The 25,481-nt window shown below is 33.1% G+C and overlaps 1 protein-coding gene and 1 long non-coding RNA gene across 4 annotated transcripts in view; both read right to left on the minus strand.

Annotated features, from left to right (window-relative positions):
* Positions 1-9,879: 9,879 nt before the first annotated feature.
* Positions 9,880-11,766, minus strand: LOC140062747 (uncharacterized). Of its 2 annotated transcripts, none has more exons than XR_011847528.1 (3): positions 11,703-11,766; positions 10,692-10,802; positions 9,880-10,523 (listed from the first exon to the last, which is right to left on the minus strand). It is a non-coding gene; the product is annotated as an uncharacterized lncRNA (long non-coding RNA). The 2 variants fall into 2 exon arrangements; XR_011847527.1 differs by lacking the exon at positions 11,703-11,766 and adding an exon at positions 11,559-11,693 and having other exon boundaries at positions 9,885-10,523.
* Positions 11,767-16,608: 4,842 nt separating this feature from the next.
* The window catches only part of LOC140063228 (uncharacterized), a 37,303-nt gene continuing 28,430 nt past the window's right edge, over positions 16,609-25,481 (minus strand). The window contains exons 12-13 of one of the 2 annotated variants that reach the window (XM_072109727.1): positions 18,185-18,539; positions 16,609-17,641 (exon numbers count right to left, since the gene is read on the minus strand). In XM_072109727.1, coding sequence (XP_071965828.1) covers positions 17,624-17,641; positions 18,185-18,539 — 373 coding nt within the window. In that variant the 3' untranslated portion in view covers positions 16,609-17,623. The remainder of the gene's footprint in view (positions 17,642-18,184; positions 18,540-25,481) is intronic. The other variant, XM_072109728.1, reaches the window with a different exon arrangement.

Raw genomic sequence — 25,481 nt, forward strand, 5'->3', positions numbered from 1 at the left:
CTCTGTGCGTTGACAATCTTGAAAAGTGTTCGAATGTTTCGATATTCAAACTGATAAAAACTCGTGAACTCAGATTGACTTGAATATGGATTTATTGTGTCCCAACTGATTATCTCAAGTAGGTTGTTCGAACCTATCAATAAAAATACAATACTATACGTAAATCTTAGAACGTTTAAATCTAAGCTATTGATAATTAAAATTAAAGTTCAGCTCATGATCAAAGTGTATACTTAAACTTACACTTTTCGACATCCAAAACTCAACTCAAATTACTCAACAGCTTGAACATTGAAATGTTAAATATCACCTAAAAAAAACCACAAGAACGTTTATACATGTTAAATCATTCCGTAATATTATAAGCTCAAAACTAATAAAAGTAGATCAAATCGAAGTAATAAAATCTCTCCTTATCTTTCTACACTCAGAAACTTCTAACCCCAAAATACCATTAATCAGGGATCAACATTCACGAGCCGAACCCTAACCTCAGCACAATAGAAACTCAAAATGATATCATTCCGCGTTATGTACTTGTGTAGAACATTACTAAAATTTTACTCTAAAGCCCCTTTCTCACAGATGTGCCTGCAATATACCGGTACAGTGCTGGCGTCGTGCCGGTATCGTTACCGGCATATACCCATTCTCATCGGACTATCGTGCCGGAAATATAACCGGTATATACCGGCTTTCTGTGAGAAAGGAGTCGGGCATATTCGGCCAATAAAAAGTCTCTGACAAAATAATTATTGAGGGCGTCCTTTATTGTTATTATTTTTGTCTAGCGATGATATGGCGGCGAATGTTAAGTTACAGATTATTATCTTCCTTTATAGCATATTTATGCAATACATGCTATGTACAGTATATTGTGCATATATTATAAAGGTATAGCAATTAATTTGCCGTCATCGGCAATCTGTAAAACACCTTAGAAGGCTGTAGGCCTACAATTTACAAGGCGACGAAAGGTCAGGCACCAACAAACAAAGAGCTAATGGCCTAGCCTAGCGGCCTATATAGATTATGCTACAAATTTCTTCTTGTCCCCTTATTTTAAGCAGCTCTCTTATCTCATTATCCCTCCAGTTCCACATTATTATTGTTAATTGAATTGAATAGGCGCCAAAGTGATACACTTGACTGCGCAAGGTGTCAAAGCCTCGACGGGGAACCCCGGAATATAACGGCAATACGTTCTCACAGAATGCCCGTCTGGCATTGCGGGGAATATCCCTAGAATATTACTAGGTCTAAAGCAGGTCATGTCGATGCCGGCATGGTGCCGGCATGATGCCAAGACGACCCGTTCTCACAGAAAACCATACCGGCATGGTAATGGTATATTCCCGCAATATTCCTGGCACACAACTCTGTGAGAAAGGGGCTTTACATTAATACACTGATAGAATATAGTTCCAATAATATTATGTTCTTAGGCATCTACAACTAACATGCATTACTAATACATATGCCGTATCATTCAATCCACAACTTAGTTCAACCATAAGCTATAATGTTGATTAAGTAATTAAACATACTAGTAATTTCCTTTCAAACTTTAAGTTCACTAACTAGCTACACTGTTACCGTATTTATAGACTATGATTTCGGCATTTAAATCGTTCTAATATAACTAATACTTTTATAATCACGTTTAATACAATAAATAGATTAACTCACCGATCGTTTCTTAAAATACTCTTAAACAACGGCGTTAATTTACTCAATTATTTCTCTAAATGTTTTCACGTTTTCTCAGAAAAGTATGCAGTCTTCTCACGTGTATTACTGTAAAACCACAACTTTGTAGAGGGCGTTAGTTCCTTTCTCTAACGAAACAACTTTTGTAAAATAACCATTAAAGAAGCATCTCTATATTGTCTATAGTCGGATACTATAGAGAACATAATAGAACATAAACCCAGTCATATGAATTGTGTGACCTTTGACCCTACGCTTTCAGCACTCCATGAATTGATATTGTTTTGCCTGCCATAGCTGATCAATTGCGGTTTGCTGCAGCACGTCGCTGAGAGTGAGGCATACATATATTTAATTGTATTTGTCTTGAGGTATTGCCTGTTAAAGAATAGCACGGGCTATTCCATTTTACTGTGGGTAATTGCGGTCAAATTTATAATAAATATTGAAAAACTGCAGGTATATACAAACGATTTCCTGATTGCTGCCCTCTATATATTTTCCGTGGATTTTTAACTGTATTCAATAGATACTATTTGCTGTATATTGTAGAAACCTACTGTAAAGTTTGTTTTCTTTTCTCTCTCGTGTTTTCTTTCACATTTCTACTTTTATAAATTACGGTGTATTTTTGTAGTATGATTTAAGGTTTTATTTCAATTGCCGTATACAAGAAATAACACGAGGTCAAAATATGGAGATATAAATTCAAAATGATCAAGGCAATTTTCCATCGACGGTATAAAAAAGAAAATACCCGGCACGGGTCATACTATACTAGATATTTTTTTTAAAGCATAACGTGGCACAGGCGTACATGCATAGGCTATAAAAGTGTTTAAATTTCATATAAATATTATTTTGATGATTTGCATCTCTAAGTATGATTATTAAGAAAATCGGTTTTAATTCAATTTAAATTTCATCTTACTCAATGACAGATTCCTCTTTTTAACATGCTCTTTTTATTGCTCTAATTTTGTTCCAATATAACAAACCTAAAATTAAACATAAACAAAGTCCCAAGTTAAATATGCAATTTTTGTTATTTTTAAAGCGAGTTTGTTTTGTTGTACTTATTTTAATACATACAATTAAATACTTAAAAGTATTTAATTGTTGTAATAACAGCCAATTTAACGATGACCACCATACTTACCAACCTGAGAGATTTAAAATGCGTGATCGGACACAAAGTATTTACAGCCCCCACCCCCTCGTGGCGACTTGCGACGGAAACAAATTTAGTTCACTGGCACTCCTGGCCGGAAATATTACTCTCGCACGTAAAATTCATGATGAATGGCACCTCTTGTATTCCGGTACGGCGGTAAACGATGCAAATATTATTAGATTGTATATTACTCTTTTTTTTGTTATTCAACGTTTTTCATGCTGATTCATGAATTTAATTTATTAAAAAACATTTTTTGGAGGGTAAAAATTGAACTGATCCACCAACCAATAGCAAAAAAATTGGGTTTACCTTTTTTAAACGCACACAAAATCATGTCATGTGTAATTGTGATCACTAGATGGCACGCTCGCTTCGCTCGCGTACCATCTAGGTCGTGCCCACAGATGGTTCTCGAATACACAGTATTTCCAGCGAGAAAAAAATGGAGATTTCAAATGTACGTACTGCCGGACTATAATACATTGTCGTTTACAGAAACGAATAAATATACACAATGATTTATGTAGTCAGCTAAAATTAGCACCCTGGGAATTACTTCCGAGAGAGAAACAAAATGAGTCAATTTTTTTTATTTGGACTCATTTAAACAAACCCAATTTGTGTTTTGTATGTAACATTAAGGGTTGAGGGATGGGGGAAGAAGATAGGTACAAAGAGGAAACATTTTAAAATATATTCTTATCCACTCAGTAACGAAATATTGTTTTTAATGTTTTATAGGCCTATAAATAATATACCACTAAATACAGTAAAACATTTACGATTTAATACGGTACTTTGTTAAAACTCTCACTGTCATAGTCGATTGAAATAGTAAAGTACATGTAACGATACACCACTACGACGTTTATATATTTTTAAATTATTAATTAATACAAACGTTGAGAAGCAACTGTCAGTAATAACGTTTATTTATTTGTATATTATATGTTTATAATCTAACAGTAGGGCCAACCCACACTCACAGTAATAAAGTTTATTTGTATATATTTTTATATTACATATAACAGTACCAACACTCACAGTAAGAAATTTGCGATTCAAATTGCGATCAAAAGTGGTTAATACCTTAACAGTATTGTACAGCATTGCAATACTATTTATGTTTATTCTCCAAGGGGGCCCATAAATCTAAATCTATACCTCTATGGTTAAACCAAATAATTTGGAATGTTTATTTGTATATTATATGTTTATAATCTAACAGTAGGGCCTACCCACACTCACAGTAATAAAGTTTATTTGTATATATTTTTATATTACATCTAACAGTACCAACACTCACAGTAAGAAATTTGCGATTCAAATTGCGATCAAAAGTGGTTAATACCTTAACAGTATTGTACAGCATTGCAATACTATTTATGTTTATTCTCCAAGGGGGCCCATAAATCTAAATCTATACCTGTATGGTTAAACCAAATAATTTGGAATGTTCCATTCATCACAAATCAATACATTTGTAAAAACGTATATTAAATGTATCAAAATAGTATTTTTTAAAGAAAATCGGCCTGTCTTCAACATTATGATGCTCTACTCGAACTGTTCAACCGGTTTTCAGCTATTAAAAACAATTATCGTAGGAGGAGATAGGAAAATGCGAAGCCTCCTCGCATTTTTGTGGCGGGTATTTTTCAAGATGGACATCCATTAGACAGTGTATACCACGATCGGAAAACACCCCTATTTGGGGCAAATCGTTGAACCTAAATTCGTTTTAATCGTCAATAACTAATTATCTAACTTAATTTAATTAGTAAACAGGGTTACATCAGGTGGTTAAAATCAGTACCGAAAGTACGAACCAACTTTATATACCATCGAGTAAAAATTCTAGAAGTAAGGCGCGATTTACCGAATTTTGCCCTTACGTAAATTTATATATAGATGACAAACGTCAAGTGGTTATAGGCCCATCCTCGTCACGGCGAGCGACCACGGACACAGTAATTGTAACTTTCCCTGATATTACGTATTTTATTGATGTGTCATGATGTAATCATATAAATAGGCCTACTCGTGTAATGTTCTATACTTTTAAAATATACCAATTAATTTGAATGCATTTTCCTCTCAAATTGTGTTAAAAAATGATAACGCATCGTATATAGGCCTAATAGGTTTAAACGCGTGTTTCATTAAAATCACTTGAAATGCGGGACCATCCCGAACGATGCGAGACGGTTGGTAACTATGGACCACATAAATAATTTTAAGTAGCCCTACCATTTGTTTGTTGGAATTAATGGTATCTATTAATTACAAAACTATTGCATATTATGTAATACAAAAAATACGCATACATATATAGCGGATTAATACAATTTACAGCTTGCCCAGCTTGTTTAAATGGACCCGAACTCATGGTGGTTACAAAATGGGGATTTGAATTGAATGTTATTTAACTAAAAAAAAAACACGCTCTCAGGGAAAAATCACAGAAATTGCATAACTGTACCTTTAAATTTATTTTTATTGAATGAATTTATTAGTGTTCATCACATAGAACTAAAGTAAAGTCAAACAAGATAAAATCAAGTCTATTTAAGCAATTGAATGCTGTAACTTTAAATTTATTTTTATTGAATGAAATTATTAGTGTTCATCACATGGAACTAAAGTAAACTCAAACAAGAAAAATCAGGTCTATTTAAGCAATTGAATGCTGTTTAATTAAATAAACACGCTCTCAAGGAAAATCACAGAAATTACGTAACTGTACCTTTAAATTTAATTTTATTGAATTAAATTATTAGTGTTCATCACATAGAACTAAAGTAAGCTCAAAAAAGAAAAAACCAGGTCTATTTAAGCAATTGAATGTGGTTTAATTAAAAAACACGCTCTCAAGAAAAATCACATAAATTACGTAACTGTACCTTTAAATTTTATTTTATTGAATGAAATTATTAGTGTTCATCACATGGAACTAAAGTAAACTCAAACAAGAAAAAATCAGGTCTATTTAAGCAATTGAATGCTGTTTAATTAAATAAACACGCTCTCAAGAAAAATCACATAAATTACGTAACTGTACCTTTAAATTTATTTTTATTGAATGAAATTATTAGTGTTCATCACATGGAACTAAAGTAAACTCAAACAAAAAAAACCAGGTCTATTTAAGCAATTGAATGCTGTTTAATTAAAAAACACGCTCTCAAGAAAAATCACAGAAACTACGTAACTGTACCTTTAAATTTATTTTTATTGAATTAAATTATTAGTGTTCATCACATAGAACTAAAGTAAACTCAAACAAGAAAAAACCAGGTCTATTTAAGCAATTGAATGCTGTTTAATTAAAAAACACGCTCTCAAGAAAAATCACATAAATTACGTAACTGTACCTTTAAATTTATTTTTATTGAATTAAATTATTAGTGTTCATCACATAGAACTAAAGTAAACTCAAAAAAGAAAAAATCAGGTCTATTTAAGCAATTGAATGCTGTTTAATTAAAAAACACGCTCTCAAGAAAAATCACATAAATTACGTAACTGTACCTTTAAATTTATTTTTATTGAATTAAATTATTAGTGTTCATCACATAGAACTAAAGTAAACTCAAACAAGAAAAAACCAGGTCTATTTAAGCAATTGAATGCTGTTTAATTAAAAAACACGCTCTCAAGAAAAATCACATAAATTACGTAACTGTACCTTTAAATTTATTTTTATTGAATTAAATTATTAGTGTTCATCACATAGAACTAAAGTAAACTCAAAAAAGAAAAAATCAGGTCTATTTAAGCAATTGAATGCTGTTTAATTAAAAAACACGCTCTCAAGAAAAATCACATAAATTACGTAACTGTACCTTTACATTTATTTTTATTGAATTAAATTATTAGTGTTCATCACATAGAACTAAAGTAAACTCAAAAAAAGAAAAAAACCAGGTCTATTTAAGCAATTGAATGTGGTTTAATTAAAAAACACGCTCTCAAGAAAAATCACATAAATTACGTAACTGTACCTTTAAATTTTATTTTATTGAATGAAATTATTAGTGTTCATCACATGGAACTAAAGTAAACTCAAACAAGAAAAAATCAGGTCTATTTAAGCAATTGAATGCTGTTTAATTAAATAAACACGCTCTCAAGGAAAATCACAGAAATTACGTAACTGTACCTTTAAATTTAATTTTATTGAATGAAATTATTAGTGTTCATCACATGGAACTAAAGTAAACTTAAAAAGAAAAAATCAGGTCTATTTTAGCAATTGAATGCTGTTTAATTAAAAAACACGCTCTCAAGAAAAATCACATAAATTACGTAACTGTACCTTTAAATTTATTTTTATTGAATTAAATTATTAGTGTTCATCACATAGAACTAAAGTAAACTCAAAAAAGAAAAAATCAGGTCTATTTAAGCAATTGAATGCTGTTTAATTAAAAAACACGCTCTCAAGAAAAATCACATAAATTACGTAACTGTACCTTTATATTTAATTTTATTGAATGAAATTATTAGTGTTCATCACATGGAACTAAAGTAAACTTAAAAAGAAAAAATCAGGTCTATTTTAGCAATTGAATGCTGTTTAATTAAAAAACACGCTCTCAAGAAAAATCACATAAATTACGTAACTGTACCTTTAAATTTATTTTTATTGAATTAAATTATTAGTGTTCATCACATAGAACTAAAGTAAACTCAAAAAAGAAAAAAATCAGGTCTATTTAAGCAATTGAATGCTGTTTAATTAAAAAACACGCTCTCAAGAAAAATCACATAAATTACGTAACTGTACCTTTAAATTTATTTTTATTGAATTAAATTATTAGTGTTCATCACATAGAACTAAAGTAAACTCAAAAAAAGAAAAAACCAGGTCTATTTAAGCAATTGAATGTGGTTTAATTAAAAAACACGCTCTCAAGAAAAATCACATAAATTACGTAACTGTACCTTTAAATTTTATTTTATTGAATGAAATTATTAGTGTTCATCACATGGAACTAAAGTAAACTCAAACAAGAAAAAATCAGGTCTATTTAAGCAATTGAATGCTGTTTAATTAAATAAACACGCTCTCAAGGAAAATCACAGAAATTACGTAACTGTACCTTTAAATTTAATTTTATTGAATGAAATTATTAGTGTTCATCACATGGAACTAAAGTAAACTTAAAAAGAAAAAATCAGGTCTATTTTAGCAATTGAATGCTGTTTAATTAAAAAACACGCTCTCAAGAAAAATCACAGAAACTACGTAACTGTACCTTTAAATTTATTTTTATTGAATTAAATTATTAGTGTTCATCACATAGAACTAAAGTAAACTCAAACAAGAAAAAACCAGGTCTATTTAAGTAATTGAATGCTGTTTAATTAAAAAACACGCTCTCAAGAAAAATCACATAAATTACGTAACTGTACCTTTAAATTTATTTTTATTGAATTAAATTATTAGTGTTCATCACATAGAACTAAAGTAAACTCAAACAAGAAAAAACCAGGTCTATTCAAGCAATTGAATGCTGTTTAATTAAAAAACACGCTCTCAAGAAAAATCACATAAATTACGTAACTGTACCTTTAAATTTATTTTTATTGAATTAAATTATTAGTGTTCATCACATAGAACTAAAGTAAACTCAAAAAATAAAAAATCAGGTCTATTTAAGCAATTGAATGCTGTTTAATTAAAAAACACGCTCTCAAGAAAAATCACATAAATTACGTAACTGTACCTTTAAATTTATTTTTATTGAATTAAATTATTAGTGTTCATCACATAGAACTAAAGTAAACTCAAAAAAGAAAAAAACCAGGTCTATTTAAGCAATTGAATGTGGTTTAATTAAAAAACACGCTCTCAAGAAAAATCACATAAATTACGTAACTGTACCTTTAAATTTTATTTTATTGAATGAAATTATTAGTGTTCATCACATGGAACTAAAGTAAACTCAAACAAGAAAAAATCAGGTCTATTTAAGCAATTGAATGCTGTTTAATTAAAAAACACGCTCTCAAGAAAAATCACAGAAACTACGTAACTGTACCTTTAAATTTATTTTTATTGAATTAAATTATTAGTGTTCATCACATAGAACTAAAGTAAACTCAAACAAGAAAAAACCAGGTCTATTTAAGCAATTGAATGCTGTTTAATTAAAAAACACGCTCTCTCAAGAAAAATCACATAAATTACGTAACTGTACCTTTAAATTTATTTTTATTGAATTAAATTATTAGTGTTCATCACATAGAACTAAAGTAAACTCAAACAAGAAAAAACCAGGTCTATTTAAGCAATTGAATGCTGTTTAATTAAAAAACACGCTCTCTCAAGAAAAATCACATAAATTACGTAACTGTACCTTTAAATTTATTTTTATTAAATAAAATTATTAGTGTTCATCACATGGAACTAAAGTAAACTCAAACAAGAAAAAATCAGGTCTATTTAAGCAATTGAATGCTGTTTAATTAAAAAACACGCTCTCAAGAAAACTCACAGAAATTACGTAACTGTACCTTTAAATTTAATTTTATTGAATGAAATTATTAGTGTTCATCACATGGAACTAAAGTAAACTTAAACAAGAAAAAACCAGGTCTATTTAAGCAATTGAATGCTGTTTAATTAAAAAACACGCTCTCAAGAAAAATCACAGAAACTACGTAACTGTACCTTTAAATTTATTTTTATTGAATTAAATTATTAGTGTTCATCACATAGAACTAAAGTAAACTCAAAAAAGAAAAAATCAGGTCTATTTAAGCAATTGAATGCTGTTTAATTAAAAAACACGCTCTCAAGAAAAATCACATAAATTACGTAACTGTACCTTTAAATTTATTTTTATTGAATTAAATTATTAGTATTCATCACATAGAACTAAAGTAAACTCAAAAAAGAAAAAACCAGGTCAATTTAAGCAATTGAATGTGGTTTAATTAAAAAACACGCTCTCAAGAAAAATCCCATAAATTACGTAACTGTACCTTTAAATTTATTTTTATTAAATGAAATTATTAGTGTTCATCACACGGGACTAAAGTAAACTCAAACAAGAAAAAATCAGGTCTATTTAAGCAATTGAATGCTGTTTAATTAAATAAACACGCTCTCAAGGAAAATCACAGAAATTACGTAACTGTACCTTTAAATTTAATTTTATTGAATGAAATTATTAGTGTTCATCACATAGAACTAAAGTAAACTCAAACAAGAAAAAACCAGGTCTATTTAAGCAATTGAATGCTGTTTAATTAAAAAACACGCTCTCAGGGAAAATCACAGAAATTACGTAATTGAATGCAATTATGCAATTGAATGCTGTCTAATTAAACAGCATTCAATTGCTCAAATAAGCTTGATTTTATTAGTGTTCATCACATGGAACCAAAATATATATAATAATAATTTTTCCTTGATAGTGTGTTATATTAATATTTATAATATGTTAATAAAAGATACTGTACATAAATTGACCCGATTAAATAATACTGTAGAGTAACAGACAAATATACAACATCTTGCACCTTGATATTTTTGTATCTTTGCAAATTTGTTTTCAACAGATGCTGCAGTTTGTTAAGGAGCCAACAAGCTATGGAAGACAAAATAATTCAGCTACCATACACTCTAAAAAGAACAAACAAATATTAAATGTCAACCAGGAACTAGATTGAGCACCAAAAAACAAAAGTATTATATCAGCCACAGTTTCTCTTAATATCATATAAATAAAACTAAACATTCTTATTCACCAGGTTTTATTGTAGGACATTTTGATATTATAAATCCATTTACCTGAAAATGTATTTAAATTTCTTGGGTAAAATCACAAGTCCTTACGGCATTATCAACTGCAAGTCCAATCAAGGTCAGGAAAGTGTTTTGGTACAGCAGATTTTTATTACCCTATGGTAAAAAGAAAAAAAATCATAAAATATTCTATATAGAAGTCTGCAACATGTATACAAATAACACACCTATGCACTTGTTCTGACCAGTATGATGATGATATGAATATTAATTATACCATAATTAATTTTTTTTTTTTTTTAAATACAACACGACCAATAATTACTTCACAATCTATTTTATAGGTCTAGTAGTAGGTAGTTATAACACTATTTACAGTAAAAGAGATGCTACAATGGTCACATTAATCTTCTATGATATAAATAGATATAGTATCTAGTACATTAATATTAAAATTTAACTTATATACATTTTTCTTTCAAGAAACAAGTTAAAATAAATATTAATATTGTTAAACTTTTTAGTAATCAGTATTTTTACTGTTTTTTACATTGTAAAAATGTATTTATAAATTGAAATGTACATGTATAACATTGATTAATAATTGAATGTTAGCTAGCATTTACTTGCTTGCTTCATCCAGCCTAGTACTAGTAGTAGTAGTATAGTAGGCTATCTGCTACTACTAGGCCCTAGTAGGGCCAGGCCTATTTTACTATCTAGGCTTACTACTAGCCTACTGCTACACTCTTCTATTTCTAGCTAGTAGGGCTACACTATAGTATAGGCGTAGCTAGGCCTAGGCTAGGCCCTATAGGCTATATAGATAGATCTAGCCTCTACTGAGAGGCTATAGGCTTAACATTAATTAACCAGGCCTAGCCTAGCTAGGCTACAAAAGTTAAAAACTACCATGAATGAATTGAAAAGACAGCTTAGCCTAAACGATCCGCCTAGACTAGGATTCTTCGACGTTAAGTCCTGCCCATCCAAGCTTTCCTCTAGTCTAGTACTAGTAGGCCTACCGCCTAGGCCCAGGGCTAGCTAGGCACTCACCCGTTCCTCGAAACACACGGCAACAGTTGCTGCTGTCGCGTTCCTCTTCATCACACACATACGAAGAAATACTGTAATCAGATTTATATGACGGTTTGCGGGAGTTACAAACACAAAAGTAACGCCACTTGACGCGAAATTACAGTGGAAAACAAATACCCACGAACAAATGGTACAAGCAATAACACATTTAAAATGAATGCCTTTTATAATTAGTTACCTAAAGTAACTTTACTCCACTTTTTTTTACATATAATAATAATAATAATAATAATAATAACACCACTAATAATAATAATAATAATAATAATAATAATGTGTTTTTATTATTCTATGCCTGCTAATTTTTAGACAACATAATGAACAAAGAACAGAATCCAATAAACATTAAAGGAAATGAACTACAGACCTATTGTTAATTGTAGACTCCTATGAAAAGAACAATAGGCATAGGCCTATGGGTGAAAACCATTATACAGGATATAATAGACGATATCAGTAATGTGTAAATGTACTGGTGGTGTAAAGAAAGGGTAAAACAAAAAGAAATGTCTTTTGATTTGTTAAATCTAGGCCAGTAGGTAGGTCTGTTACCATGTTTGTTTAAAACAATCAGGACTGACGATGGACAACCAGGCCATTAAATAAAATAGGAATTAAGGCCATAGGCCATCCCTAGAGACCTTACTGCAAAACAATCAATTAAACTCCTAAAAATCAATCTAACACTAATAAACTGAACTTATATAATCTTTTCTATATCAGTAAAATCGTGCGTGAACTAGTCAAAGCCCTAAAAACTGGGGCCTGTCGCGTTGGCCCCAATTTTGGGCCATGTGTGGTATTAAGCCGATTTTCCATTAGGCGAATTTGTTCGCCCGAATCGAAGGCGTCAGCTAATACGCATGCGTAGAGAAGGATTTGGAAGACGTAAACATGAATACACATGCGTACAAGCTGGTGCGTTCGATTCGCGCGAACAAATTCGCCTAGTGGAAAATCGGCTTTAGAGAGCTTTCGCTATCTCGGATCGGGAACGAGAACCAGCATTAATTACCGGTTCTCGATCTCGTACTCGTTTTAAGAACTTTCGCTATCTCGGATCGGGAACGAGAACCAGCATTAATTACCGGTGCTCGATCTCGTACTCATTGTAGTTTCGTATCCTCGATCACCGATAATATGAAAACTATAGGTGGCAGCAGATTTCTGATACGCTTCAAAGCAGACGATATAAACAAAAACAAACTACTGTAGGCAAAGATTGTATAGCGCCGCGTAGCGGCGCAAGATAGGTAACTGGGTGAGACTTTTGTAATCCATGGACGCCATTCCGGCGGACAAATTTGAACCGGAATAAAGTCGTTGTCAAGGCAATATCCACGATGTTTCGGTTAAAGAACGAAGTTGTCTAACCAAACATATCAATGTAAACACATAGAATTAATAGGAAAGTGTCGAGATCCCAAAGAAACTTTGATTTCACTTTGTTTACATAATTTCTTCCCTTTTCCATGAATCAATCATCAAGATGGTTAACCACAGATACTTCGAGGCGGACCGCAACATTTAAATCATCATTTAAATCAAAACAATAACAATAACCCGAATGGCGTCCATGGATTTACTGGGCGCGTAGTGTTATAAGATAGCAGCTTGGCAACAGTTACCTATCTTGCGCCGCGTAGCGGCGCTATACAATCTTTGCTGTAGGCGTACTGTAGGCGTGTTTTTTTTTTCCAGGACGAACGTGGGCAGAAGTCATGAATAATTCATTACCTTAATTATTTTCTATTATAAAGAAATGAAAGATAGCTGATCTACTTCCTAAATATACTAAACCTAACCCTCTAAATAATCTCTCTCACCTATTAAAAAAAACATGTTCATGAAAGACCTCGAACCGAGGGCTTCAGCGTAATAGGTTAAAGCCTTTTATAGTCTAGGACCTGGGTCAGTTGTATGCATTTAATTTAGGAGAGAATATCTCAACTGTTATAGGATAATTTGACCCCAAGGAACAACATGGGATATGTGCCAAATTTGCTATCCGGGGCGAACATGCCCAAAATCGGGGTCAAATGTTAAAAATGTGTGGTTCTTATATCTCGAGAACCACTTGTTGTACAGATTTCGTTTTGGTGACAAATTGTTCAGAATATACATATTTATATTCGGTCTAACACAACTTTTAGCGAAAAAATTACCGGAAATGCTTTTACTGACCTTTGACCCAAAAATGACCAAAAACACATTTTCGGGTTAAATTATTCTTCAAAATGCAAATGGACAAACTGTATGGTATCAAATGAAAGCATACATAATGTGCTACCCACTGCTACCCAACTTGTATTGAAAATATTTAATTATGAAGCTATTGTATGGAAAATGTGCATATTTTGATTAATTTTATAGAAAAATGAATATTTGGTAGCGTAATTGTTATGTTTATTTATATAATAAAGCCCTAGCTGTTTAATAAATTATACAAGCCATTAGTGACTAGCCTAGGCCTAGTAGTATTAGTAAGTAGGATCGGAGGCCCTGGCACCTACTACACCGCCTAAACTAGCCTAGGCCGCCTCCTCCTCTAAGCGCGGCGTAGGCTAGCCTAGGCCTAGGCTAGGCCCTAAACTAAATGTTTTCTGACTAGGCCTAGGCCTACAGAAAGTTCACAAATATATAATTTAGATTAGTGTTGATGAGTCTAATTCTTATTTTAATAACTTATATCGGGAAAAGTAGCCTACATGAAACGTTTTTAGCTATTGGTCAAAAGTTTAACTCACCATGTCACGACGTCGTGTATTTCTCGATTTTGCAGACGAGAACCAGCTCCTGTATCTCGGGCTACGAGCATTAGTTAATTAAAATTTCACATAAACTAATGACGTCATACACAAAAAACCCTTACTTTTCTCGGCGGCTGGTTCCCGATCGAGATAGCGAAAGCTCTCTATTGGTGTAACATCGTTGACATTTCGTTGGCGATTTTCAGGTTCAGGTTGGCTACTACTAATTGTTATTTATGTGCGAACAATATTGAGAACATTAACACAATTCATATTTTATAAGTGATTTTGCCAATGTAGTATTTCTGAAATACTTACTTTGGCCTACTATTGTCATTCGTTAGGATTGAAGTAACTGTAGCCAATGATGAACTTTATAGAATTCAAGAACCACGCCATGTGTATGAACAACAACTTATATCCACACAAGAGTAAGTTATAATGAGTTTTGCTAAAAGTGTATTGTACCTTTCTCTGTTTCTTACCTTATGTGAATGCTTATTCTCTTTTTATAATGGTTTTAGGCCCTATTGTTAGAAATTGTCAAGAAGCAGATAATGAAGCCACCGACGGATGTGATGTTGATGTAACTGACGGAATCCAACTACACCTTGCGTACGAAAAAATTATATCGACTCAAACATAAGTTAATGAACAACTTTCTGGTTTTACCATACGTATATATTTCTCTCTTGTCTGTATTGTTATTCTTAATGCTTTATTATTTATCTATTTCCATCATGTTATTGTTTAGGAATCGTCAAGAAGAAACGTCTATTAATGGACGTGACATGGAAGAACCTCACAGAACACAAGAACCAGGCAATGGGGAACAACAACTATCAAATCAAACGTGAAGTTATTAACTTTTTACTTAACCTTTTCTTTGTATTAATTTTGTTTCTTTTATTATTCGAGGTTTACTTCTACTATTTTGTTGAATATTTTATATAATTGTTTTGTTTTTTAGGAATCTGGAAACAGATAATAATGGAACTGACATAGTACCTTGCATAACTCAAGAACCACATCATGTGTACGAACAGCACATTATATCGACACAAGAGTAAGTTTAACAGGGAAGGTTTTTCACTCTTCCCTGGTTAAAAGAGTTTTGCTAAAAGTGTATTTTGTATCTTTCTATTTCTTAACTGTGAATGTTTATTCACTTTTTATAATTGCCTTATTATTTAGAAATTGTCAACAAGAAGCAGATAATGAAGCCACCGATGGACGTGATATTAAAGTAACTGACGGAATCCAACTACGCCATAAGTACAAACAAATTATATTGACTCAAACGTAAGTTAATTAACAACTCGCTGGTTTTAAAATCTTGAAATAATTTCATTTGGATTCTAATATTTAGAAGTCATTTTTTCTTATTTTGTTGTTGATCCAATGGATCGAATCGAAAGTGGCCTACTAAAGGTGGTACCGTACTTATAACGACGTTTTGCAAATATTACATATTTCTTTCTTTTCTGTATTGTAATTTTTATGATTTATCTATTTTCATCACTTTATTGTTTAGAAATCTTCAAGAAGAAACGTCTATTGATGGACGCGACATAGAAGAACCTAACAGAACACAAGAACCAGCCAATGGGGAACAACAACAACACAGAACACAAGAACCAGGCAATTGGGAACAACAACTTATATCAAATAAAACGTAAAGTTATTAACTTTTTACTTAACTTTATCTTTGTTTCTTTCATTATTCGAAGGTTTACCTCTACTATTTTGTTGAATATTTTATATAATTGTTTTGTTTTTTAGGAATCTGTAAACAGATAATAAAGTCACTGATGGAACTGACATGGTACCTTGCATAACTCAAGAACTACGTCATGTGTACGAACAACAAATTGTATCGACACAAAAGTAAAACCATCAAAACTTATAGAAGTAAGGAATCGTCAATCAATAAGTGAATTTAAGTGAAGTATCCATAACACAAATAACTGTTCAATAATATGGAAGTAAAATACTAGAACAATTACATTTTAGCTGTATATAAAATTAAATTGGCTTAACGTGACGTACGTGCTTTTTTTTCCGAACATTTGAAAATGAAACCAAGTAAAACACACATACTACTGTAACATTAGATTTGTGTTTAAACTAGTAGCTTTTATTACAAAAATAATATACGAATACCTGTAGGCCTAGAAACAACATTATATTGCGTAGCCATATTATCCTGGAAGGTACAGTCATACGCAATTATACACAGACATGAAAACTAATGAATAAATACAATAATGTTTATTATAATTCAGTATAATTAAAGATGTAAAAACTACCATCGAGCTATAAAAAGCCCCATTATTATTTCACATACAATGCATGTATGTGCATTTATGTATGTATTAGCTATTGATGTATATATTTACATATTTTTATACATTTGTGTGTGACCTTGATGTACCGGTAATGTACACAAACCAAATCCCTAATGTAAAATTTACATTGGAAAATAAATAATAATTCTTGGACTCGGACTCAATTCGTTTAAACAATCTTCAGTGATATTAATATGTTTTATAAAAAAAACGAGCGAGTCATATGGCCGAGCGGTTAAGGCAGGGGCGCCGTTTACCGTACCTAAAGAGCCAACAACAACATCGGCAAGGGTTCGAGGCCGACTCGCTCCTAGTTCTGGTGGTGGAACAAGTCTTCTCGGATAAGGACTATAAACCGTAGGTCCAGTGTACACAGTTATAACCTGTGTGTACTTTAAAGAACCCAGTTCATTATTCGAAAAAAAGTAGGGGGTTACCCCGGTGAACTGGTTCACACAATAGCCCCTGTATCAGGGGGATTACCACCTATCTGATAGGACAGTGATTAATTCACTATTGGTAATCCTTGGCCACATTGCCTAAAGACATAAAATAAAATAAAAAAAAAATAAAAATAAAATAAAATTACATTTTGAATCTATTTACTTCCTGTATTAGCCTGTATTGGTTTTCAGTAGGCATTTCTACTAATATATTCGACTGCGGCGCTTATTCGCTTAACTACATAACTTCGATACGAGTACCTAGGCTATATTTATGTTTCATATGATACGGTACTTAAAATGGCGGATGAATGAAAATGGTCTATTGCAGAATTGAATTAGTCGTCTGGTCCTGCCTATAAAAGAGGAAATAAAAATAGTTTATTTAAGGGGGAAAACAGGAACATTGATAATAAGAAATAATATCGAGCTTCTATGATTTATATGTTGTCAGAGAACTTTTGTGTATATATTCGCTATAGGCCTACAAATTGTTAATATCAAACTATTATGTTTAATTCATAGATAAATGTGTATAGAAGTGCATTGTGTGTTAATGTGGTTGTATTTACTAAAATGTGACTGGTGCATTTTTCTGTAAAGCAATAAGGTAATCACCATTTCGTTTGATTAATTGGAATCCATCAGCAAAGCTTACTTATTACAACCATCGAAGATCTGTCACAATCACCACATACCAACAATTCACCATCACCATTCTCGGTCGTTACTAGTACTCATCACTCCTGAATGCTACCAAACACCGACTTAACCGTGACCTCCGCAGTCACAGTAAAAATCATCACCCTCAACATCCATCGCAGCCATACTTATCACCCTAACCGCCACAACAATCACCATACATTGTCCACACATCATGCATCGAATCACGATCCTACCTCTTCTGGTTCCCATTGTCTGGTATTCATAGCTTCATTACTCTGATAAAGAGGATTATCGACGTCACCAACCTCTCCAGCTGATGATGCATGGTTCGATTGATTACCGTCATCTTGAGTTCCTGTTTCCTCTGGTTCGTTAGTGCTCTCTGCAGGTTCCTCATAGTCGTGTGCCTCGTCATCGCCCTCTGCCTCGTTATCACCTTCTTGCGCGTTATCAGCCTCAGCCGCGTTATCATCTTGATCGACATTATCTTCACCCTCGTAAGCGTCTGCATAATCAATGTCATCTTCTGGGTCGTCCATTGGCAACAAAATATTTTCATCTGATGGCGACTTTTCGACATCTTCACTTCTACGAAGGTGCATTAAATTTAATTATTTACAAGTGATTTTAGACTGTATTATACTATATTATAGTTAGTTTGTGATAAAGTGTATTACAAGATACCATTTGAGAAGGAAGAGAACCAAAAAGAGCCGAAATATCATGTTGACAATTATACACGTAAAGCTACATTTACTTAAACGATGATATATTTTCTACATTATTGTAATATAACGATATACTTTTATATTTAAGAAATTGACCTTTGTATCGGAATTTAAATAGGTTCACAAACTTGACCCAGAAAGTCCAGAGGAGAGTTTGTCCAGATGTTTTAATGACCATTTAGTTTATAATAGAATCTCTAAAGAAAACACTTAGCTTAATTTTGTGACTTTTCCCATCGTTAAACCAGGAGTGATTGACACTATTTAAGTACAGATTTGACAGTGTCATCCATCACAGAAATACCTTATTATACCGTTAATCATTCTCACTTAAACACCCCTGGATCAACTTAGGACCAATCGTTACCCTCACAGATTACGTAATTGACATATGCTAATGAACTGAGCCAATATACTCCCAAGTTTCAGAGGAGCCCAGACACACCTCACAGCCACTTCTTCAGAAGAACATCTACACCTCACAGCCACTTCTTCAGAAGCAGACCTACACACTTCACACCTCACCGACAGCATCATTGATCGTCCGTTCCTTATCTATACTTATAGTTGTATATTGTACTGAAGTATTATACTGAATAAACAATATATGTGTTACGACAGTCAAGCGAGTCAGAGTCCTTCATTAGTACCTCAACAACGCAACATTATATTACATGGTGGAAGACCCGGGCATTGATCCCGGTACCTCTCACATAAATAATAATGTAATAAGTATTTTTAAACGTAGCCTTCAGGGCCAAGCTAGACTCTGGATTGAGGGAAAGCAGTTCGATTCACTGGAATCCTTAAAAACCCAATTCATCAACAGGTTTAGTAAAAACAAATCAATCTATGCGCACATAAGAGAATACGATTCAATTACATACACCACTGGCGACAACGCCGAAAAGCACTTAACCAAAATCAAACAAGCCGCAGACAGAATTGGATACGCTGACCAGCAGATAAAGAATAAATTTATTTCGACCCTTCCACCAAAATGTAGAGCAGCTGTAGCCATGTCCACCCCAATCGATGCCACTATTGAAAATATCGTAAATAGCACACAAAATTACCTTGACCTTTCCGTAGATGATGCCACACGGGAAGTTTCATTCAATATCAATAAAGAAACAGATAGGCCTAATAGTCTCGAATCGCTCCAACGTGAGATAAATTCTCTCAAGTTAGACATGGCCACAACAAAACGATCCCTTAATGATGATACTCGACGCTCACGTTCCCCCACCCGAAATTATATCCCAAGACGAAACCGAAGCCCAAGCCCATACAAACCCCGATTCCAGACCCCACCGACCCCAAGATATAGACAACCTCCCCCAACCTGTTATTACTGCGGGAAACCAGGCCACATAGCAAGGCACTGCCGACAACAAAACCGCTCTTACGGAAACTATCCCCCGCCATACCCATACCAACAGTCAAACAATTACTACCCTAGCCACCAGCAGGATTTTTAAAAAGGGGACTAGATGCCGCCTATAATCTGGCCCCCCATACTAAATACGACAATTTTAAGGCAAAATACTTAGGGAATTCAGATAATATTGATTTGTTACTTAACGACAGAAATTACGTTAAAGGAAATTTACCAGATGGTAGAAATGTTTTAACTTTATTTGACAGTGGTTCAACTAGAACTATAATCTCACAATCGTACGTTAATTCCTCACTTTATTTATCGCGTTTAAAGCCAGTTAAAGTGAACACAACTAAATTTCGATTAGGTAACGGTGACTTCTTATATGCCAACCACTTAGTGCAATTCGAATTATTTATCCAAGGACACAAATTTAAAATTTCAGCATTAATCGTTAAAAATTTGACAGGTATTGACCTGATACTTGGAACCGAAACATTGTCTGAACTCGACGGTACTTTAAATTTTAAGGAAAACACCTTTCGCATTAGACCAAAGATTTTTAGCTTTCGTCCAGTACACAAGATTTTTCTTAAACCCGGTGATACTAAAACAGTTAAATTAAAAGGAAGGGTTCCCGCCTTCGTACGCAATTCCGATGTTGTTCTACATGCAACCACCCATATTTCAAAACTTTGTCCATCAGATATGTTAGTAAAATTACATAGAGGAGAAACCAACATTGATATCACTAACAACACAAACAGAAACGTATCTCTAAATACACATCAACCTATCGCGAGCCTTCACTTAACCAACCTTGTAACAGTTACTAACGACCTACCAATTGATAGAATAAAGTTGACCAATGACAACGCAAACAAGTACCCACATTTAGAACGTACAGACCCATTGCTAACTTTAACCGAGGAAGAAATAATTAGAAAACAAGTTGATTTAAAAGACAGCGTTTTAACACATAGAGAAAAAGAAGATTTGTATAAAACATTACAACAAAACAGAAACGCATTTTCACTTTATGGTGAACTATCTAGCTGCCCAAACTTCAAAGCTGACATACACCTCTCTAACGATGAACCATTTTTTATTCGACCATACTTCGCGACAGACAAAGACAAACATGTTATTGAGGCCGAATTGAACAAATTAGTCAAATTAGGAATCTTAGCAGTAGGACACCAATCGTATACTTCCCCTGTCCTTCTTGTTTCAAAGAAAAATTCAAAAGATAAAAGAGTTGTCACAGACTTTCGCTATCTAAATTCCAGGATAAAACGTATTAATCACCCATTCCCATTATTAGCCGAAACTCTGAAAACAATAGGTAACGCTAATGCACAGATTCTTAGCGTAATTGATTTGAAATCAGCGTTCCACTGTGTACCATTAGCCGAACATGCCCAACAATATACAGGTATAGCTTCATATCATGGTGGAAAACATTATTATTATAAGAGATTAGCACAAGGATTAAACGTTTCGCCAGGTATATTTCAAGCAAAGATTGACGAAATTTTAAATGAAATCCCAAATTCTAGAGAATTCTGTATCGCCCATCATGATGATATTATTTTATTTAGCCAAGACAAATTTGCTCATAAGCAGCACCTTGTTTCCGTTTTACAAGCCCTACAATTAAATGGTTTTAGAATTTGTCCAAAGAAATGTAAGTTATTCAAGAATAAAGTGCAATATTTGGGACACACCATCCTGATTAATTCTTCAGGACACGCATGTATCACACCATTAGGCGACAGGTGTGCAGCTATCCGAAATTTGCCAGTCCCACGAACCCATAAAGAAACTAAACGATTTATTGGTGCAGTAAATTATGTATCCCATTTTTTCCCTCAAATACAATCAATTTTACGTCCGTTACACACACTCGCAAGCAAACGCCGAAAATTTTGTTGGTCTACTGAACACCAGAAAGCATTTGACGAAATTAAACAATTAATGGTTAAACCACCAACTCTTCAAATGCCTAGAAAAGAAGGTAGATTTACGCTATATAGCGACACTTCAAGAACCGCAACAGGTTCATATTTAACACAAACAGTAAACGGTAAAGAACACATAATAGGTTATTATTCCAAAATCTTACCACAAGCCTGTCAACGATATAGCGTCACAGAATTAGAGTTATTTGGACTTTACATTAACGTTTCAGCATTTCGACATTTACTAAAGGGTTGCGAATTTGATGCATTCGTAGACCACTCAGCAATCGTACAAATTTGGAATTCAAAAGATCAGCCATGTACACCCCGTTTACAGAAACTAATATTACGATTGTCCGGATACATTTTCCAAATTGGTTATAAGAAAGGAACTGAATTAGTTTTAGCAGATTTCCTCTCCCGAGCCCCTCGTGATGACGATTCCGAAATTGATCAAGTTGTACCCATTGCATTTAATATTACAGAGACCGAATCTCTTAACCCGATTACAAACACATCTACTAGCAGACCAGTAACAAGATCATACGCCAAGAAAATGGGAATAAATATACCTGACCTACATAAACCCAAACCAGTACAAACGCCCGTCATTAATCAAAATCCAGTGACAACAAACACGCGACCTACACCTCAACCTACCGCTACACCACAGATAATCACGAGACAACAAACAAACGCACATCGATCACCGCCTATCATAACGCCACCTATCGTAACACCACCCCCAATACGTAATGTAAACATTCGACAACCTCCAGAGGAACGACTAGTAGACAAAAATAAACAAAGCAAAGACACTACACATCGAAACGTACCAGTTGAATTGTATACATCGCCCAAACCACTAGTACCAAACATAACTGAATTTAAGTCAGCACACATCCCAAAACAACAAGATTTAGATAGATTAATGGATGTTATTCAAAGAAAGATAATTAGAGATTATAACCTCCCAGTAGATGTTAAACAATTACGTGTTGAACAAGAAACTTCACCATTTTTTAAGCCAGTTTACGATTATTTAGCTCATGATATCCTTCCAGCTGATAAGAAAGCAGCTCGTGCAGTTCAGAATAAGTCAGAGCAGTACATATTGTGCAACGGTTTACTATTCCGTTTATTTTTCCAAGATAAAGGTGGAGAATTTGTATTGCAATTAGCTGTTCCTGAAAACTTAGCCGAGACTGTTATTTCTCAGTATCACGACAATTTGTTAAGTAGCCACCAAAAGGTACGATGCGTACTTACTTACCTTACTATTCGGAAATTATTTTACATGCCTCTTATGTTCGAGAAAGTCAACAATTATACCCAAGCGTGTCTTAGATGTCAACAATTTTGTCCCAAAACCGATAAATTGCGTCCTTTACACGATCGAGTACCAGCAACTTACCGTCCCTTTCATACACTCAGTCTAGATTTTAAGAGTATGCCAACATCACCTTCAGGTTTTAAACATATTATGGTAGTATGTGATGAGATAACTAGATTTTTGATTTGTGTACCTTTGAAATCCATTGATGCCGAAACAATTTGTGAAGCACTAATTCAAAAGGTCATCAGTATTTTTGGACCCCCATCTCGTCTTATTTCAGATGCAGCAACCTCCCTTACAGGAAAATTATTAACACTATTATGTAACACCCTTAATATTGATAGGAAAATCATCAGCGTCCACAATCACGGTAGTTTTCAAGTTGAACGTCATATCCGCACCGTATCGGACCTGTTAAAGGTCAACCTTAACCAATTCGGAACAGATTGGGTTAGATTTGTATCAACAACATGTTATGCTTATAACTCGTTTTCATCCCCACATCTAGGAAACCACTCCCCTTACGAATTAGTTTTTGGCCGCCAACCTCCAAGTTTGACCTCATTAGCATTTAACCCTATTTCAGGATTGTCTCATTCCTATGAAGAATACTTTGAACATCTCAAGAAGAAATTTCAAAACATTTCACAGACAATGCTACAATTACAGCGAACACAACAAAACGTCCAAAACTCAAAGATTTCCCAACGCTTACAAAAAAGTCCAATTTACTCAGTAGGACAACTCGTATATTTATACAAGACAACATCATCATCACTAACGGCAAATTCAAAGAAAATCGCCGCAGAATGGGTCGGACCATTAGTGATTCATGAAGTACTAGACAGAACACACTACATCCTAGCGACGATTAAAGGAGAAATACTTCGCGACGTATTCAATTATAACAGACTGAAACCCTGTTTTATGAGAACACCCAAAGAACGCAAAAATTTTACACATCTCCAAAAACTTAAACAATTGTTGAATGAACCCACCGATGATAATAACGAGAAAATCCAAAACACCATTAATGTAGTAAATGACGAAATCAATGTTGAATTTGTAGACGAACATGATAGGACACCAGCCCAATTGCAATCAGATACCCTTACAAATCCAACTAAGATAGAACCCCTTAACTTGCAACCTTACATTGACTGTGTAGAGAATAACATGGGATTAGCAGCCCCATTCCAAATGAAAGAAGAACAAATCAAGGAACAAACTAATCTAATTATGACAGCACCTAATGATTCAATTATGACATTAAACCGAGGTAGATTTAAAGCAGGACATTTCCAAGTTTTAGTTTCATATTCTAAACCGACTTCAGCTAAACGCAACACCGATAAAACAAAACACGAATCTAATGATCGCAAATTTTGGTGGAATATTGACAGATATAACGATACAGATAAATTGATTAAAGAGATCATTAATGATAAACAGATACCGATAAGTGGATCGCCAAAACGATTCATAAAACGTTTGTATAATGCAACAAGTTACTGATTTAATTTTTTTTGCAAGATTATTTTTAAATTACGACATTTGCTAAATTATTGATAGCATAGTCTACGTATTTGATGAGATTTGTTTAGTAATGATGTGATTTCAGTTAAAAGAGAATTGAATTTATGTTTAAGTATTGATTTTGTAACGAGTTTTTTGATAAAGATTAATTTTGAATTTTAATGATCGATATATTGAGATATTGAAAAGAACGACAATCATTTTGTAACAAATATTTTGTTTAACCTTTGAGTCGTTAATCTCAAGCATTAATTAATCGATATACAAGAACAGGAGATTTTCTTAGTACTTTTAATTGTAATTTTTTTTGACATTGAGTACAAAAATCGAATTTGTCGATTGATTGAAATCATAATTACCTGTGAATATAAATGCTTAAATCGATAAAGTTGTGATGATAACGATATATTGTGGATAAGTTTGTGTCAACGGGACACACACATTTGTTTCTTTTAAAGTTTTAAGTGATTAAGTTTGATATTTTGATTTTAGGCTAATCAGCCACAGTTTTCTTGAGTTTTATGTTTTGATTTGATGATTTATGTTTGAAGGCCATTAGAACGCGATGAGTTGTCGCACGATTTGATG

Source organism: Antedon mediterranea, chromosome 11 (genome assembly GCF_964355755.1).
Source record: "Antedon mediterranea chromosome 11, ecAntMedi1.1, whole genome shotgun sequence".
Classification (NCBI taxonomy): Eukaryota; Metazoa; Echinodermata; class Crinoidea; order Comatulida; family Antedonidae; genus Antedon; species Antedon mediterranea.